At 37.5% G+C, this 20,399-nt stretch overlaps 2 protein-coding genes across 2 annotated transcripts in view; one reads left to right on the top strand and one right to left on the bottom strand.

Annotated features, from left to right (window-relative positions):
* The first annotated feature begins 6,099 nt into the window (after positions 1-6,099).
* LOC131157067 (thylakoid lumenal 16.5 kDa protein, chloroplastic) lies at positions 6,100-12,365 on the top strand. Its single transcript, XM_058110932.1, has 4 exons — positions 6,100-6,564; positions 11,580-11,719; positions 11,813-11,885; positions 12,028-12,365. The coding sequence occupies exons 1-4, from the start codon at positions 6,210-6,212 to the stop codon at positions 12,135-12,137; spliced, it is 678 nt and encodes a 225-aa protein (XP_057966915.1). The 5' UTR covers positions 6,100-6,209; the 3' UTR covers positions 12,138-12,365.
* A 670-nt stretch (positions 12,366-13,035) lies between these two features.
* LOC131157066 (methyl-CpG-binding domain-containing protein 11-like) overlaps positions 13,036-20,399 on the bottom strand; it is a 64,338-nt gene continuing 56,974 nt past the window's right edge. The window contains exon 3 of the mRNA XM_058110931.1: positions 13,036-14,088. Coding sequence (XP_057966914.1) covers positions 13,306-14,088 — 783 coding nt within the window. The 3' untranslated portion in view covers positions 13,036-13,305. The remainder of the gene's footprint in view (positions 14,089-20,399) is intronic.

The following is a 20,399-nucleotide window of genomic DNA, read 5'->3' as shown; positions in this document are numbered from 1 at the left end:
TCCTCGATGAACACAGGGGATTCGTCGACGAGGGTACAAGAGGGCCTCTAAATTTCGTTGACGAGAAGATACCGAGAGAGGTTTTTGGGCAACTCTAAATTTCGTCGACGAAGGGGAGAGTTCATCGACAAGGAGCCTTCTTGACCTCGTCGACGAAGGCCAGTGTATAACTAGCCCGAACTTCATTTTTAAGCTTAATTTTCAGCGCAGAACTCTCTCTCTCTCTCTCTCTCTCTCTCTCTCCTCCCTTCGGTTCCCCTCCCTTCTCTCTTCGATTTCAGGCTGAATTTCCGTTGGTTCAAGGAAAATTTGGTTTTTTCATAGTTATAGGAAATGATATTCACATGAAAATACTGAAGTTTAGTTCTGGGGATTGTTGTATTTAGGGTATTGAACAGGGAACCCTGCAGGAGCAGGATGAGTGAAATTAGGGGGTTTCTTTTCAGTACCAAGTAAGGGAATAAACTAAAACAGTTATTTTCCATGCAAATTATTATTAATTATCAGTAAATTAATTTTAAGGAAAATATGTATTATATCTGTCTATTACGAAGGAGATGCATATTTGGGAAAATACTACTATTATGTTGAAATGTATATATATGTATGAGATGCCAAAAATTATGATTTTAGAGTATAAAGTATGGTTTTATACAGAAAATGTGTGGCATGAATATTACTTTACGTGAGAAGTATTATGATATGACTATGTTATGAATGAAGCAGGTTTTCAGGAATATGAAATATTACAGTACAAAATGATGTTGAAAAATACATGATAATTGATTTATTACTCAGAATGATATGTATGAGATATTCGGCGCAAGGTCGTGATTGATAGCTGGCGCGAGGCCGTGTTTTACGTATGATTTCGGTGCGAGGTCGTATTTATTAAATATTCGGCGCAAGGCCGTATTTATGAAATGTTTGGCACGAGGCCATATTTATGAAATTATAGAAAATGCTATCGTTCCATTTATGTTAAACGTTATATTATCATGTAATATATGTTATCAGAACCCGGATGTTAGTTTAGTTCAGTTCAGAAGCACGGTACCGTAGCTTATAGATTAGATATCTATGTTCAGATTGGTGCTAACCACCCCATGAGGGGGTGGGAGATGGATAGTTAATGTGGCTTTTAGTATAGAGTTGTAGACGTCCACCTAGCAGTCCGGACCAGGGTGTGGCGGGCCCATCGTACCTACAAACATTTTTGACTCGGCAATGGTCAGCCAGCCATTGTCGGGTCCCGCCTTTGGGGTGCACAACCCGTCATGGGGGGTAATACATGACATCAACTAACTATTCATCCTGGGTATGTTTTTAGTATTATTAGCTATACCAGACAGTTATGATTAGTATGATTTATTAGAAATATGAAGATTGTACTGTATATCTATATTATCATTAAATATTCATGTTGCCACACAACTGTATTTAGTTTATTTTCCCTTACTGAGAAGTGTCTCACCCCCGATCATTAAACGATTTTCAGGAAACTCAGAGAGACTAGCGGGTCAGGGCTACCGCTGAGTGAGTTGAGCTTCCCTACTAGAAGGGTAAGTTCTGATCTAGGATCAGAAGATTTTTGTTATAAGATCCTAGGTTTATTTTGGTATTTTTGGAGATTGTATATAAACATAGTATTTTGGGATTGTAGTTAATTCTGGTATTATATCTTTTGTGGTTATGATGATGATGTTTTATATTTACTGCTGCTTAGGTTCCGCTGTGAATGGCAGGTGTCCTCATTACCCATGAGTTCGGGTTGACTTTGTTATTAATTATGTTTTATTATACGAATATTTAAGCATGTCGTTACACCACCACCACCACCACCATACTCCCCACCCACTAATCTATAGTCTTGTAAAATTTCATCGTTAGAATCTCATCGTAGGCAAGTCTCGCACCCTACGTGCCGACGAAGCACATGAGAAAGTCTTTCAGAGTCTTATGCAATTTCCTGCCTTGTGAGAAATTGCTTGCAAGCATGATATTTGAGTTTCTCCAATATCTGCAACTTAATATTTTGATTGTGGACATGATATATTGTAAGCAAGCGTGATAATTTGCACAAAACCGTAGAAAATTTTATTGCTAGCATAAAAAATTAGGTTTTTTTTTGCTATAATTTGTGAGTTTTCTTTGTGAATTTGTCTCATTTCAATAGGACAACCAACATCAAGGAGAATTTAAGATTTTTTTTTTAAGAAATTGGGAGTAAGACTTGTGGGAAATTGTGTAAAAATGCTATCGGTGATATAAAGCTGCAAAATGTGTGTGTGCGCGCGCGCGTGTGCATAAATTAGTTATAGTCCATTAGTGTCATGTCTTTAATATTTTTAGAGTTTTACAAGATGAAACAAATTGCAATTGAGAGAATAAAAGTACGAATAAATAAAACTTTAACTCTTCAAATCTTCTCTCAATTCTTTAACTTCAATGACTTAATCATGTTAAAAAACAACTTAAGCACAAAGTCAGTAGTGCACAATAATTTATTATTAGGCTAATGAAACCCTGGGTAAAGAATTCTACTACTTGGATGTCTATCAAATTCGTTAAACAAACACACAAAAAATAAATAAAATAGAAGAAAAATAAAGAAAAAAACACTTAGATTTTTTAAGTTGTGGTTGAATCTGCAAGGATAGATAGCCTAAATATCCTCCATTGGAGGAATCAAACTATTTGTAGTGCCAAAATATTTTTTTAATAATTTTTAGAAAATATTTTGGCGATCTTTTGAAAAACACTTGAAAACACTTGAAGACACTTGAAAAACTACTAAAATTCTTGTCGAAAAATCATTTGTTTTTTTATAAAAAATTTTTATTTTTAATGGAAACTTTGCAGAACAGAGATTAAGGTCAATTTAAACATTAAGAAAAGTCCAATTTTTTACCCTCACGCCACTTCATGGATGATTGCATTGAAAAATGATTTTAGAAAACAATGAGAATTTTTGGTGGGAGAATGACAAATGTGTCTTGAAATATGTGTTTTAAAGACTTGAAAAACATTTAAATACCACATCATGGATGTATGACTCCAAGAAATTTTGAAACTTTGCAAGAAAAATTTTGAAAATTTCATAAAAAAACTTGCCTGAATTCATTTTTGAAAGATAAACTTTGTTTTTAAAAAAAAAAAAAAAAAGCATGAAAATATCTGGAAAAATGACATATAAACTTACCAAATATACTCTAAGAAGTATAGAGAGACTCAAAAGAACTTAAAATCCTAGAGAAAAACATGAAAAAAATGCAAAATATGTATTATCGGGATTTAACAGTCGACTACTTGCAAAGGGTGGTTGACTGCCTGGTAGTCCAATGACTACTTTTTCAATCTAGTAGGGGACAATCGACCACCTAAATGAATTGGTTTGCCTGCAAGCTTTTTTTTTTTCAAAAAAATATGCATTTTTTTGGATATTCAAGCATGCTTTTTCATGGAATTTAAAGTAGAAACATCCTGTCAACTCTTACATGCAATTGACACAAATTAATGATAAAAACATTAAACATTTGAATATGAACATTCATACAACATCAACATGCCTCAACATACAAAAACTCATAAAATAGTTAAAGATGAATAAGGAGAAGGATTAGACACTGACCTTGTTGAAGAAAATACTTTTGTAGACCAAGCGGAAGATCCTCGCCTTTAAATTCACTCTCCAAATACGCTCCAAACAAATAAATGAGAAATGAATTTCTCTTTTTTCCTTCTCTCAAACAAATTCTCAGTTTGATCCCCATAAACACTTAAAAATTCTTTCCTTGCCCCCAGTTGGAACTGCCTTCATTTCTCCCTCAAGAGTTCCTTTCATAGACTTCCAATGAAATGGAGAGAAGGGCCTTTTTGAATTTAAATTTAGAAAATTCAAATTTAACTATCATTAACTACCACTGGTCAATTGTCAAGAGGTTGATTGACCACCAAAAGTGACCAGTGGATCACCTCATACTATTTTCCTTTCTCTTTACATTTTTGAACTAATTTTTTCGTATGTTCAGTTCGGTCTTTATTTTATTCGGTAAAAGATGACTATCGGCAACCAATATGATTCCACCATCTATTTGTATTTTAACTGCATTAGGCAGTTAAATTTTTTCGTCTAACAAACTATATATAAGCATAAAAAAATCTTATTAGTTGTTAAGTATGGATCAAATAGCTTTTGTCACACCAACTTCCATGAACCACGTAGGGGAATCTACTTTTTGAATGGCTCTTTGGATGGATGGACCTAGAAAGGGCACAATAAAGCTCTTTCGTGGATGGCAAGAGCATAAAGAAAAGGGCAACTTGCAATTCTTTAGTGTTTGTTTGCAATATTGGGCATGGGTCAATAGGAGAAAGCATCACAAATGAAGTGAGGAACTCTTTTTTGTTCTTCGCTTGGTGCTGCGCTGGCTAAGTCTTCTGGTCTATTTACTTAGCAAAAAAGAAAAAGTCTTGTGGAATATTTTTGTTTTGTTTTTTTTTTTATTTTGTTTTAAAATTAATATCCCATACATGGTGTGAAAATGAGTGTGCAAATTTAAGGTGACCGAAGAAATTATTTGTTCTTCAGCATAATAGTGTGCGTGTCGGCTTGTTTAAAATTTTAAAAAAATTATCGAGATCCCATGAAGTATGAGAATGGGCTTGTGCACAAATTTAAAGTAACGTGCCTATGTTTATATCTTCAAAAATTATGTAATTTTTAAGTGATTATGTGGGTGTAATTGAAAAAAAAAAAAAAAATAGTACTAACGTCGGAGCTAGGTGTCTTGAAAATGACCTCACACCTCATGTTGGCTTACCAACACTTCTATTCTTCACTTCTCAATAATGTAAAAGCTCAAAAAAGTTAAGTTGGATTGATTTTGACTTTTTGGTGCCACAAGTCTTCAAATTATGATAAATTGTATATATTTTTATTTAAGAAAAATGGGTTTTGTTAGAATTCTTGACTTTTGTTTTCAGTATTGAGTGTGATTTACTCCAGCCTCATGTTTGCCAGAAATGACACGAACATTAGGATATGGGGCATACCCTTATTCTACGAGAGATATTTATTTATTTATTTATTTTAAAAATACGGTCTCCAGCCACCCACATAGAAATATAGTAAGATATAATACAATATAATTAAATCTATCACTTAATTCATATTTTTTTTATTCAATTTCTTATTACATTTCATTATCACCTCATTTTGTTATGCGAAACAAATGTATAGTAAATGTCACTTAACTCTATTTATTTTATTATAAAAACGGGTATGGTACACATGCACACACATGGATGAATTCCATGCTAACTACTTTTAGTAAAAACAAGGCTATTGCAATATGAATTTTTGTATAGTATTTACTTTGTCTCCTTCGATAAAAATTGTCACATTACATTTCATTCAATAATTGAGAGATGAATTATAGGTTCACATGGATAGTGAGATATAATTAAGGTGAAAATGAAGGAAAATGGACACTTACTGCGTAGAGAAGTTAAAAAGTTTATAACGCTCATAGCATATCCCAAGACTAGGATTGATAGCCTTACCCATATACCAATCTCAATGCACAAGTTGCTAGTTTGACCTCTTGCAATGATACAAACACAAAATTTATTCATCAAATATGAATTCAATACAGTTAATTTCATAAGTTATGTAAATAGCAATTCTATTGTTAAAACTTATATATATATATATATATATATATATATTATTGGTTCACGACCTAACAGGTTTAACTTATAGATAAAGTGATAATCTGACATAATATCATAACTGATTACCGAAAGGTTCTGAGTTTTAGGTGTTTAAAAAATTATTGTAGTTCTCACAAATTGGTATAACTTATCATGTATTTTTCTCTCCACACTTTCTCGCAACACACTGTTGAACTATTCCCACAATTTAATAAGCTTAAACTTTTAGGTAAAGTAGTGGCTAACCATTATAAAACACAGCCCTCGTCACAAATTAAACTTTTGGTGAACCAATTAGCTCCCAAGAAGATAGAACAAGTAGTAAATGAATACCACTTAAATGACCATAATTGCCTCAAGAATCACAAAAAAATGACTGGATCAGATTACAGGATCCAGCAACCTTATCTCCTGGACTTCCAAACTGCCAAAACGAATACTTATTCCCACCCAAAAGAATCCAGAAACAGGAAGAGAAAAAAGAAAACCAGAAAATGGCAGCACCATTCCCTTCCACTGCAAAAACCATACTCCCTTCTGCTCTCTCTTCTTCTCCATCTTCTTCTTCTTCTTCAGCATCATTACCAATTTATACACGCATAAACAATGTAAAGAGACTGAAGATACTGTGCCACGCAATGACTGAGCCTCCAATTATGACAAAGAGAAGCCTCTCCCTCTGCCTTACTGCAACCTTTCTCTTCTCATTGGCTACTAAAGGCTTCTCCAATGCCAAGGCCGCAATCCTGGAGGCCGATGACGACGAAGAGCTAATGGAAAAGGTGAAGAGCGACAGAAAAAAGAGGCTGCAAAGACAAGGAGTCATCAACTCATCCAAGAAAGAAACAGGTGGGGGTTCTCATTTCTGTGTGCTTGCTTTAATTTCGCACGTTTCCTTTGTTAGCAGTTGAAATTTGGTCAATTTGCTCAATGCCCTGTTGATAGAATTGAAACCTGATGATACTGTGCAATTATAATATATACTTTGTGGTGATGAACTTGTGTTGGGAGTTGGGTATGATGTGGTTTATCAATTATCAGCAGCTGGAATATTTTGCAGAAACTCAGTTACATCTTAATGAGCTCTTGTCATCTCCATCTATTGGACATAAAATTTTAGTTTGCCTCCTGCGGCGGATATGACCTAGGATAATGCAGGCACACTCAGAAAATCAAAAGAAAACATAAAAAGCAGAAGATATGGAGACTGAAAGCAATATTGTTAATGAGAGGTCTCTTTGGGTCGAATCCTCTACTGCAAATTTATGTATATCCCCATGTGAATATGATCCACGACTCAACGACTCCAAGGGAAGCTTGATTATCTTCATATGTTCATATGAATAGTCAGCATCACCTCGTTTGGGATTATTCTATTGAACATAGTATATAGTTTTTAGTCCCACGTCACAATGTTAGGATAACCTCACTCTCTTGTATAACTTATATACATCTCAAAGTTGTAAGCTAAGTACACCAAGTGATATTCACTTCCTCTCATGTAGTTCTCTCTCTTTTACTTTCTTCTTGGTATCAGAGTAAGGTTGGGTTCCTTATTTAAGATATGTGTTCTTAGTTGAGCCGTATGCTCTACACTCGCCACGTATGTGGAGTTTGTGCATCAGAAAACTTCATTGGTAGTAGGTTGACTCGTCTGCTCTATACTTGTCACTTTTAGTGGATCTTGTATATCAGAAAACTCAGTCTACTATTTTCCCGGTGCATCATTTCATACTGTCACTTTCTGGTGACCTTTTTCCAACAACTTTCCGGTGACTTTATTGGTGACTGTCAAATTTTCTAGCAACTTTCCCGGTGCCTTCTGGCGACTTCGGAAAATTTTCCAGTGACTCTGGCTGCTTCGGCAGCTTCCAATGTCTTTTTTCGATGACTTCAGATAACTTGCTTTGTTTTGCTACGTTGATACTTTTGTAGCCTATTCCTCGCCTTTATAACGGCTACCAAGGATGGTGATATGGCTACCAAGGATAGTAAATCCACCCCTTCTTATCTAAACCTTCCACGCCCTAACTTATCTTTGGCTTAGATTGCTTGTATTCAGAAGGTCACTAGCATTCTTCTGAATGGTGGCAACTTTCATGCTTGGTCACGGTCCCTTTGGTTATATCTTGGGGGCTGTGGCAAGGCTGAGTGGTTGTTAGGATTGGAGTTTCGCCCTGCTAATGCTGATCCGGCTCATTGACAGTGGTCCATTGACAACTGTGTCATCTTGGGTTGGATATTTGCTTCTATGGAAAACCGCCTCTTTAGGATGTTCATGTTTCACACCTTTGGTCTACCTTGACCAAAATGTTCGCCCACACAAGGTGTGAGGCTCGAATTTTTGAGCTTTATTGGGAGCTCCACCAAGCAACCCAAGCTTCTTTGTGTTTATCTGTGACTAACTTCTTCGACTATATCCTGTCTCAGTGGGAGGAGCTCGCCCAGGATGAGCTTCTTTATAAGTTTCCTACTGAGGCAGCAACTATTAAAGTAAAGTTCCAGGATCATCGGCATACCTATCAGTTCTTGATGGGTTTAAAACCTGAGTTCGAATCACTCCAGACTTAGATTTTGAACACATCCCCAGTGCCCTCTTTGTATGAGACATTTGCAATGATTGATGGAGATGATCAGTGACAGTGTCTTCTCCTTGGATTTGCTTCTTCTAGTGTGCCCAAGCAGGTTGCCCTTACAGCCCCTGCTGGTGCTAGGTCTATTGATTGCAAGACTTGATTCTGCTATCACCGCCAACTGAATAATCACACCATTGAGCGTTTCTTCATTCTCCACCCTGAGTTGCAAGAGCATTACTCCAAACATGCCTCTCATGATCGTGGTCGTGGCAAAGGTCGGGGACCTTCTAATATTGGAGCTGTTGTGAAATCTCTTCCTAGTCCTCCAACTTATTTTACTCCTGCACCTACTGCTACTTAAGATTTCTCTCAGCTCCAGGCTCAGCTTTAGTCTCAAATTAGCCTCTTTTCCTCTACTACAGCGACTGCATCCTCCTCTATAGCCACCTTTGCTGTAGGTAACCCTACTTCCCTTTTAAGTAAGTCTGGCACGCCCGGTGGCACACCCATTTGGATACTAGAGTACTCAGGGGTGAACAATTATTTGAATGGTAAGACATCTTTCATTACATCCCATGTCCCTTCATCGGTTCGTACTGTCTGCATTGTCGATGGTACCTCTCGTTCCATTAAACTTTTTTATATTTATTATGGACACTGGAATGTTGGGATGTCAGCTTGCTTTTACGCCCTTGGATCCTAATATTTCCCTTTCTACAGAGTCTGGTGATCTATTGACAGGCCCTTCGGTGTATCAGAGACTTGTTGGTCACCTCATCTATTTGACTAGCACTTGGTACCTTGTTCCAAATAGTACAAGAGGTACATAATAAATAGGGAATAAAGATAGAGTTGAGGATAAACAGGTAGTGCCTTGGGTATGAATGGAATGAGAGGTACAATCGGCAATACGGACAGTACGAACCAACGAAGGGATAGGGGATGTAATGAAAGATACCTCACTATTCAAATGTTGCCTCTAAGGCTTGTATCCAAATGGGTGTGCCACCAGGTATGCCAAACTTACTTAAAAGGGTAGTAGGGTTACTTGAAGTAAAGGTGACTATAGAGGAGGATGCAGTCGGTGCAGCAGAGGCAAGGAGGCTAATCTGAGATTGAAGCGAGTAAGATGAGCTTGGAGCTCAAAGAAATCTTGAGCAGCAACAGGTGCAGGAGTAAGAGAAGCCGAAGGTGCAAAAAGAGATTCTGCAACATCTCAAATGTTAGAAGGTCCCCAACCTTTGCCACTGCCACGACCATGAGAGGCCTGTTTGGAGTAACGCTCCTGTAGCTCAGGGTTTAGAATGAAGCAGCGCTAAATGGTGTGATTATTCGGTTGGCAGTGTTGGAAGAATTGAGTCTTGCTGTCAACAGACCTAGCACTAGTAAGGGCTGCAAGGGCAACCTGCTCGGGCACACTAGAAGAAGAAAATCTAGGGAGAATGCATCGTCGTCAATCATTACCATCAATCATTGCAAATACCTCATACAAAGAGGGCACCGAGGATGTGTTCAAAATTTGAGTTTGGAGTGATTCAAACTCAGGTTTTAAATCCATCAAGAACTTATAGGTATGCCGACGATCCTAGCGCTTTTCACTCAATAGCTGCTGCCTCGATAAGAAACTCAGAAAGAGGCTCATACTAGGCGAGCTCCTCCCACCGAGACTGGAGATAGCCAAGGAAGTCAGTCACAGATAAACCCAAAGAAGCCTAGGTCACCTAGTGGAGCTCTCGAAAAATCCAAGCCTCACACCTTGTGTGGGCGAACATTTTGGTCAAGGCAGACCAACGACTATAAACAGTATTGTGAAACATGAACATCCTGTAGAGGTGGTCTTCCATAGAAGCAAATGTCCAACCCAAGATGACATAGTTGTCAATGGACCACTGTCGGTGAGTCAGATCAATATTAGCAAGGCGAAACTCCAATCCTAACAATCACTTATCCTTGCCACTGCCCCCAAGATATAAGCGAAGGGACTGTGACTAAGAATGAAAGTTGTGCCATTCAGAAGAATACTGGTGACCTTCTGAATAGGAGCAGTATGAGCCAGAGATAAGTCAAGGAGTGGAAGGTTCAGAAAAGAAGAGGTGGATTTACTGTCTTTGGTAGGTTTATCATTGTCCTTGGTAGTTATTGTAAAGACGAGGAATAGGCTACAAAAGTATCAATGCAGTAAAGCAAGTTGCCAGAAGTCATCGGAAAAAGGACGCCGGAAGCTGTCGGAGTCATCGAGAAAGTCATCGAAAAATTCGATGGAAAGTTGCCAAAAGTTGCTAGAAAAAGGTCACCGGAAAGTGACAGTATGAAATAATGCATCGGGAAAATAGTAGACTGAGTTTTCTAATGTATAAGATCTACTAAAAGTGGCAATTACAAAGCATACGACTCAACCTACTACCAATAAAGCTTTCTGATGCACAAGCTCCACATACGTGGTGAGTGCGGAGCATACGTCTCAATTGAGAACCCGGACCTTAAACAAGGAACCCAACCTTGCTCTGATACCGAGAAGAAAGTAAAGAGAGAGAATTATATAACCTGGAAGTGAATATCAGTTGGTGTACTTAGCTTACAACTTTGAGATGTATATATAACTATACTAGAGAGTGAGGTTATCCTAACATTCCGATGTGGGACTAAAAACTATACACTATGTTCAATAGGATTTATTCTCAGTTGTCTTTGATTCTAACTTCTTAGATTTATGTTTGAAAGTTCATGACTCCAAACAGCCAAAACATAAATTGGACCGAAGAATTGTTGTCAAGGTGTTTAGATGGGCCTTTGTCCTTACTAAGCTGCTTAACACAATCCTCTCTAGGTGATTAGGATCCCCCACTGGAATCTTGCAAAGGATAGAACATACAGGGAATCAAAGAAAGCCATGCTTGGATGAAATGAAAAATAAAACAGAACAAAATGAAAAAAAAAAAGAAGTGAAAACCAAAAGAAAGAAGTGTATTCTGTTAATTTTCATTCAGATGCACCCTACATAAAAATGAACCTGTTAATTTTCACTGATAATTTGGAGTCAAGTCTAACTAGAAAACTTGAGTGTATTATGTCTTCCGCATCAAAGATCATAGTTTATTTAGTGAAATTTCTATGTCTCTCTTTTTCTTGTTTCTTTTTTTTTTTGGGTGGGGAGGTGGGGGGGGGGGGGGGTTTGCAAAACAAATGATTGCAGTCGAATGAGTTGATTAAGGGCTGTTAATTTGGTTCTCACCACTATGCATGTGATCTGATTGGACTTGCACTACCTGTCTAAATGATATGCTGCAGCATATCTGCAAGAGCTTATTTACAAGCTGAGCAAAGTGGGTCAAGCCATAGACAACAATGATCTCTCAGCTGCTGGTTCAGTTCTTGGTGCAAGCACGAACACAGATTGGGTCCAAAATGCCAATAAAGCCTTCACCAAGGTCGACCTACTTTATAATAATCTTGCATATGTTTGTGTAAGGCAGTATATTTTCTAGAGAAAATTGTGAATATTTGGTGTGCATCTTCAACAGCTAAGCTCTAGTCCTGAGGAGAAGACTGAAGTGGATGTATTCAATTCCTCCCTAGCTTCGTTGATTTCATCAGGTAAGCAATCAGCATTGAGAATTTCCCAAAGAGCGATTTTTTTTTTCTGCATATATGTTGTTCTGATCTAAGTTATACCAAACAGTAAGTAGAGTAACAGTAAGTTAGAACATGAGACTAATAGATACGTTGCACTTTGCAGTTGTTCGGAATGATGTTGAATCCTCTAAAATAGCTTTCGTATCATCCGCCGGTGCAGTGGAGAAATGGACAATCTTGACAGGGCTGGTTGAACAACTTAAAGGGCTTTGAAGGGGAAATTGTTTTTCATCTTCATCTTCTTCTTCCCATCATTTTCTGACATTATTATTTTTATTTTTTCCCTGATTGAGTGGAAAGTGAAATTTCTACGGAATTTCTAGATTGATTTATTTGTATCTCATTTGTATCTTTCCCTAATAGCTTCCTTTTTAGTTAAGAGAATCCCGAGGAAAAACAATTTGTTTCTACCAAATTATGAAAAATGTTTTTTCACTTGCATATGGGTTGCGAGGGATCATTCCAATTTGTTTTTTTTTTTTTTAAATCTTCATCTACTAAGTAACATCCCATCAAGCAGTGGAATTTTGATGCCATCCCTCACAATTATGATGTAGCTAAAATGTGGTTGCATTATTTTCAAAACATTAAAGTTGTATATGAAAGCATGAATTTGATGTCTCAATTTGGATGTGTGAAATTTTTTTTTAAAAAAAATATATGGTATAGCTTTGTAATATATTTTATTCGAATCCACAATCTAGATTCAAGATTCAAACTCCAAGCTCCCAACCAGGGGGCATACAGAACCATTCAATGGCTTCTGAAAGCTAGCCGCAAGTAGATGACAATGGGTGGAATGGAGGCAAAACAATTCATATGCAATTGTAATTTCACATCTGATTTGTGCTGATGAGGGGGTATCTCAACTTGGGACCTTCAATACTGTCCTGCCCTGCTCATGCATAACAAAGGAACACGGCTCCATTTACCCACACAACAGGGCGGCTGGTATATAATTAGAATTCATAAATGAAACAGATCATCATTTTTTTTCCCGGGCGCAGATGACTGATCCTTGCAGAAACTGGAAACCTGGGCACTTCGATTGCTGAGTCACCTGAAAAAGGCTGAAATGGAGGGTATTGAGCAATAAACTGAGCTCAGAGGATTGTCAATACTTAACCATACAATTATATTATGGTACCAGAATTTGATGCCACAATGTTACAAAGAACCCTACAAGTTACAGGAACCTCCAATGCAACAAAAGCAGCTACATTAGGGCACAATCTAAAGATTGTATAGGCGATGTTACCCGGGAACAATCAGATTCCTTTCATTAACAACATTGAGCTACAGTCATCAGAAAATGAATTCAGGAAATCTAAAAAGGTTAGAAAGCTAAGAAAGAAACCAGAATTAATTTAATCGATGACACTCAAATATTGGCTTCACTGGCTTCATTGCCTTGGGGATTCCCATTTTCCGTTGCTGCCTTTTTCTCCATATGTGCTCCCTCAGAATCAAGAGTACTTCTGTTCTGCTCCTCTTTCTCCTCTTTTCCTTCCACTTCATGTCTTGTTTCCTCGGTCACAGCTGCACCCAATTTGTCCTGCTCGCCAAACCCATCTTTCTCTGCATCAACTTGCTGTTGCTCGACTTGTCCTAGAACTCTTTCTTCCTCCACTTTTTCCTTCTCGATTTGACTTGCTTCAGAGCCAGCAGCTTTCTCCTCACCTTGGGTCTCTTTTGAGTTAACTGGCTCAGCATCTGCATTCTTCATGCATTCTTCAGCATCACTAGCTACCTTAACATCGTGTTCAACTTTAGCTACTTCAGGAGGAACATCTGTTTTGCCTTCCTCATCTTGATTTTCCTCACCTTTCTCACCTTTTTCAGCATCTTGTGCGTGAACTTCTTTGCTCTCATCAGCTTCTTCTAGGGCAATTTCTGTTTCTTTGTCTTCTTTTTTTGCAGTTGACGATTTCCTGCTTCGTTTCGTAGGAGGCTCATTTTCCAGTGGAGTTGCTTTTGCTTTCTCACTAATCCTGGCTGATCTCCTCGGGGTCTCGCCGGTGCCCCAGTCAAACTCCGATATTGCAGGACCACCAGGATGTGATTTCAGGTACTGTTCCAATTGTTTTTTGCTATGTATATCCTCTCCTGTTGGAGAAGTGAAAGAGATCTCGTTCTTCCTAGGGGTGCCTTTTTTGGGCATGAACTGCACTTCAACATATGCATTGTATCAGACAACTCAATAAACTGGCCAAAAGAATGAAATTCCAGTAGTAAGGTAGAAGATTAATCACATATATGTGCGTGTGTATATATACGCACATGGTATGAGAGAGAGAGAGAGAGAGAGAGAGCAGAAACCAAGTCCAACACCAAATCACATTCAAGAAAACCAGTTGACCAGCCCAATAATTTGGTCAAGCCTTGTTTAATCAACAAACTAATTAAAAGGAAAACCATGCATAATGAGTCGAATATAAAAATTGGCCCTTTTTTTTCCACATCAATAAAATTGAACCGACAATCATCATTCTGAAATGATCAACAAGTTCTATCCAGCGAAGGCACATATGAACAGTGTCTGAATTACATACACCTATATAACATAAAATTAAGATTCTCCAGCAGAATAGGAACCAAAAAATATGCATAAGAACTGAAGTATGAATACACAAAGCAGAAAATCAGAGAAGGGCATATAAATAAAAAGCTTGACAAGCATGAAAAATCCATTCAACAGATCATCAAGCACTTTTGCCATTTTATAGCATATATCCATACTATTAAATATTAACTGCACATGAAGCTCTTGCTTCTTTAGTTTTTCTCCCCAAAATCAACCAATTCCAACACACCTCCCCACCCACCCCCACAACAGTAAGATCAATGGTTAACTTTCAAGGAACAACAAAGAATGCTCTCCACAGATACATTTAAAAGGTTAAGATGATCATGTATCGCATAAGCATTCCATATGAAAAAAGAAACAAATAAAAAAAAAAACATAAGAGATGAAAAATTTACATTGTCAGGAGGTTTTAGCATTTGTAACAGCAAGAAATAATAGGAAAACTGTGTGTGAGAGAGTATAGAATTACAAAATAATATAATCAAGTTCAATACATATCCCCCGAATGTACAGCATAAAATAGGAGAACCAAGATCTAAGAAGTACCCCCTTAGCCTTTCCCATCTTTTACTTTTGCTGCACCAAACATGGGCTAAGAGTGGGTGTAAGCCAAAAGCCTAGTCACTCCTAGTCCATGAAAAACACACACTAGGTAAAAGATAGTTTGGGATATTGTGATGTGCAAGTTCAGTAAATATAATAACAGTACATAAGCAGAGTTACCAGAACATGCTAACACCCAACTGAACAATGTATTGGTACGAATATTCTGAAACGTGGTACATTGTAGTTTCAGAATGCTAAATCTAATGATCCTAAGTATTAATCCAATATTTCTCACATAAAACATATTTTTATTAGTTAAGTGGAGAATTATCACATTATAATTCCATTATAATTAATTTTTCATCTACTTCACAAAAGAAAATCTCTTCTAGATTTTGAAACACTTCAACATCCTCCCCAAAATATACAAGAACCATTACATATTTTTCACCAATATTTTCTATATAAGTATGCCCCCCAACATCCCACATGTTACAGCATGTGCCTTATCATGATCCTGTTCTAGTTCCATGAACTGAAACATTCCGCATTCTAGGTAAAATTGATATAAAGTAATGCATAAAATTCAATTCTATTATAAACAAATCCTGGTTATGACACGTTACCATCCATACGGTGACAGTGTCCCACTTATTATTTTTTTAATTTTTTTTAAATTAATAATAAGAACCTTTTTTTACTTTTTTTTTCTTCCCTCCCCTTCCGAATTCTCTCGAATCTCTCTCCCTCTCTCTTCTCTGTCCCGTCCTCTCTCTTTTTCTTTTCTCTCTCCGTTCCTATCTCTCTCTCCTCTCTCTCTGGCACAGCTCTCTCACTGTCGCTTTCGATTTCTCTATGCTCCTCACCCTCTCTCTCTCTCTCTCTTCTCACTATCTCTTTCAATTTCTCCTCTCTGTCACTCTCCCTTTTTCTTCTCTTTGTACCTTCAATCTCTCTCTCTCTCTCTCTCTCTCTCTCTCTCTCTCTCTAGGCTTTCTACTTTTCGATTTCTCTCTCTCTCTTTCTTTGACCTCTTGGCTTTCTCTTTTTGATTTCTTTCTCTTTCTCTGTCCTCACTCTATGTTTCTCACTTTTGCAGGTTTCTAGAGATTAAGGGTCATAAGCAGAGAGCCTAGAACTTCCTGCCTTCAGATCCGAACTTAGATTGATCAAGCCAAAGGTGAGTTTTTTTCAATTTCAGATTTTTTTTTTTCATTTGTTTTTTGTTTTTTTTTTTTTTTTCCATTTTCTTTTAGTTTCTTGTGGACCAAACAGAAAAGACGTTAAGAAAAAGTAAAATGGGTACTACAGGCAACTTACTACATTCAATAGATTTTCAAAGATATGAAAGTAAAACTACATCAGCTTGGCACATTACAACACAACACAGGCCACATATCAATAATATGCATTGCATTCTCCAAATAAAAATGTGTTTTGAAACACAGATTTGCAACAAAATGTAATGCACGGTATAGCTTTACATCAATATATCTATATTACATCATTTTTTATAGAATAATAACAGCAAAAAATGGAATTAATTTCAACACTGATAAGAATCAAATATAGGTGAAATAAGACGAACGCTTCAGTTCTCTATATTAGATGACAGTTCCTGTTGCATGACCATGGTTTGCACTTCTTACTCAGGATTTTATTGAGCCTTGTAGTTTCCTTGCATATAAACCTTGAGTCTATCACGGTACAACCTAAACTCAAACAAGTTGGAGCCAAAAGACACTTCAATGTTTCATCCTATGGAATAATTTTATAATAATAAAAAATGGCTTGATTCTTGTGAAGGCAAAGCCATTGACTTTGTTTCGAACCAACTCTAGTAAAGCATGCTTTCTGATCATTATGTAACTACATAACATTTCGGCTATCTAGCACTAAAATGCCAAGCCTTCCAAAATAAAAACATGCTCTGAACCACTAGTCATTTTCTGCAGCTGCATAGCACATGAGTGACAGCATGAGTAAAATATGTATTAGATTGTCCTCAGGAATGTTTTAGGTTCTGAAAGATATACTCTTTGGTGACAACTATATTATATTCATTTTGGATATACTCAAGTTTCCAACATCTGGCTCAAGTTTGTTATGACTTGTGAGGCTCTTTGAGACAGCTTTGAAGTAAAAAAGTGACTTTCGAGCATAAAATCACTTCAAAATGTTAGTAGGATAGACAACAAACTTATCATAAATTGTTATACATTTATTTAGGAAACAAATCTGTCAAACCTACCATAAATTGTTGTATAGTTATTTAGGAAACAGATCTGTGAATATCTTTCCTGAATTAGGGGTCAATGCTTAATGTTAGGAGATGCTGTAATTTGGAGATATTATAATTAAGGGATATATACCATTGCTGTAATTAGGAGTTATTGTAATTAAGGGATATATTGTAATTAGGGAAAATGACTTCTATATAAGAAAATGACCACTCGATTGAGGGTCATCGAGCAAATCTGACATGGTATCAGAGCCACTCTCTGAATCAACCTTGTCGTTGGTCCATTTTTTGTGGTTCTAGGCTCTGGTTTTCTGGTTTGCAGTTTTTTGGTGAATTTCGAGATTCTAGTTATGGCTAACAACTCCAACTCAGAAGTCTTTCAAACTCGGTTTACTGGGAAGAATTATGCTCCCTGGGAGTTTCAGTTTCAACTTTTCGTCATGGGAAAGGAGTTGTGGGGTCATGTTAATGGGAGTGATTTAGCACCTACCGATCCTACGAAGTTGGTTCAATGGAAGGTGAAAAATGCTTGCGTGATGACTTGGATTCTTGGGTCTGTAGATCCACTGCTTATACTCAATTTAAGGCCTTACAAGATGGCTAAATCGATGTGGGAGTACTTAAAAAAGGTCTATCATCAAGATCATTCTGCCCGGAAATTTCAGTTGGAAACTGATCTTGCTGCCTATTCCCAAGGTACACTCTGTTCAGGAATATTTCTGTGGTTTTCAGAATCTTTGGGCTGAGTTTCCAACATTGTGTATGCCAACGTGTCGGCCGAGTCTCTCTCTGCTGTTCAAGCAGTCCATGAAGCTAGCAAAAGAGACCAGTTTTTAATGAAACTAAAGCCAGAATTCGAGTCTATTCGCTCCAACCTGATGCATAGGAATCCTTCACCATCTCTTGACGTGTGTTTTGGAACAATGTCTTCTTACTCAATCTTCGCTTCCGCAAGAAAATGCTGTCACGTACGCTGCTCAAGGCAAGGGGAGGGGACGAAACATGCGTACGGTCCAGTGCTAGAGTTGCAAAGATTATGGGCATATTGCTGCCCATTGTGCTAAAATCTTCTGCATCTACTGTAAACAGAAGGGGCACATAATCAAAGAATGCCCAACACATCCTCAAAACCGACCTGTGAATGCTTATCATGCTACTGCAACTGGCCACACTTCGGATGGGGTAACCAGCACTCAAAATCTCGCTCCAGTGTCGCCTTCCACTGCTGCTACACCTGCCCTTACACCAGAAATGGCACAGCAAATAATTGTATTGAAATTTTTCGCACTAGGGCTGCAAGGTAAGGGTACTATACCCTCTCAATCTTGGCTTGTCGATTCCGCTGCATCCAATCACATGACCAATTCTCCTAATATGCTTAGCAAAGTTCGTAAGTACACTGGTTCTTCTAATATTCAAGCTGCTAATGGTCATTTTTACTGATTACTGGGGTTGGTGATATCACACCATCACTTACTACTAATATTTTTGTATCACCTGGGCTTTCTACAAGTCTTATCTCTGTTGGACGATTAGTGGATGATAATTATAATGTTCAGTTTTCTCGTGATGGTTGTCATGTGCAGGATCCGGTGTCAGGGAGGACAATAGAGAAGGGGCCTAAAGTTGGGAGACTGTTTCCATTATACTTTTCCGTTCTTAGTATCATTTACTTGGCTTGTACTACTGTTTTCAATAATTGTGAAGTATAGCACAAACATTTAGGCCATCCAAACAATGTTGTTTTATCTCATTTGCTGAATTCAGGTTTGTTGGGAAAAAAAAGATTTTTCTTTGCCTCATGCTTTGTCTTTTGATTGTTCTACGTGTAAAATCGGAAAAAGTAAGATTCTTCCCTTCCATTCTTCCGGGAGCAGGGCAAAAATTTGCTTTCACCTAGTTCATAGTGATGTATGGGGCATTACTCCTGTCATTTCTCATGCTCATTATAAATATTTTGTGACATTCATAGATTACTATAGTCGGTATACTTGGGTATATTTTCTGCGCTCTAAGTCTGAAGTCTTTGCTGTTTTCAAATCATTTCTAGCATATGTTGAGAATCAATTTACCACTAACATTAAGACTTTACAATATGATTCTTGTGGAGAGTATATGTCTCATGAATTTCTTGAGTTTCTTCATCACAAAGGAATTGTTTCTCACCACTCGTGTCTTTATACGCCTCAACTGAATGGCGTGGCCGAGTGCAAAAATCAACATTTGTTAGATGTTGCTAGGACCTTGTTACTTGCATCTTTTGTTCCTCCTAAATTTTGGGTTGAAGCTTTATCTACAACAGTATATTTGATTAATAGGTTGCCTTCTAAAGTGCTAAATTTCGACTCTCCATACTATCATCTGCATAAACAGCACCCTAGCTTTCTTGACTTACACACTTTTGATAGTGTCTGTTTTGTGCATCTACCTCCGCATCAATGTCACAAACTCTCTGCGCAATCTATGAAATGTGCCTTTATGGGATTTAACTTATATGTCAAAACGGATTTGTGTGCTATGATGCTTCCTTCAATAAATTTCATATATCTCGTAATGTCGTTTTCTTTGAGCATCAATGTTTCTTTCCTAGTTCTCTTACGTCATCTCTTGCAGTTTATGTTCTTCCTCACTTTGATGATTTGATATGCCCTCTTGAACGCTTCAAGCCTGCTTTTGTGTATGAACGCCGTCGGCCAAGTCTACCCCTTCTTGATTCTAATCTGCCACCTGATCCTAATCCTGTTTTTCATCCTCCTTGACGATCTAGTCGTGCTTCTCATCCATTGAATAGGTATGGTTTCCCTCATACCTCCTTCACGGCTACCTTATCAACTGTGTCGATTCCTAATTCCTACTCACAAGCTAATAAACATGAGTGTTGGAGAAAGGCTATGTAGGAAGAACTCCAAGCTCTTCAAGAAAATCAGAATTGGGGCATGGTCCCTTGTCCTTCTCATATCAAGCTAATTGGGTGTAAGTGGGTTTTTTCTATGAAACTTCGGTCTGATGGGTCTGTGGTCCGTTATAAGGCTCGTTTGGTTGCCCTTGGTAACCGCCAAGAGTATGGGGTTGACTATGAGGATACCTTTGCTCCTGTTGC

The sequence above is a fragment of the Malania oleifera genome, chromosome 6, assembly GCF_029873635.1.
Source record: "Malania oleifera isolate guangnan ecotype guangnan chromosome 6, ASM2987363v1, whole genome shotgun sequence".
NCBI lineage: Eukaryota > Viridiplantae > Streptophyta > Magnoliopsida > Santalales > Ximeniaceae > Malania > Malania oleifera.
The sequence above is the reverse complement of the archived record's forward strand: the minus strand, read 5'-3'. Positions and strand labels throughout refer to the sequence as shown.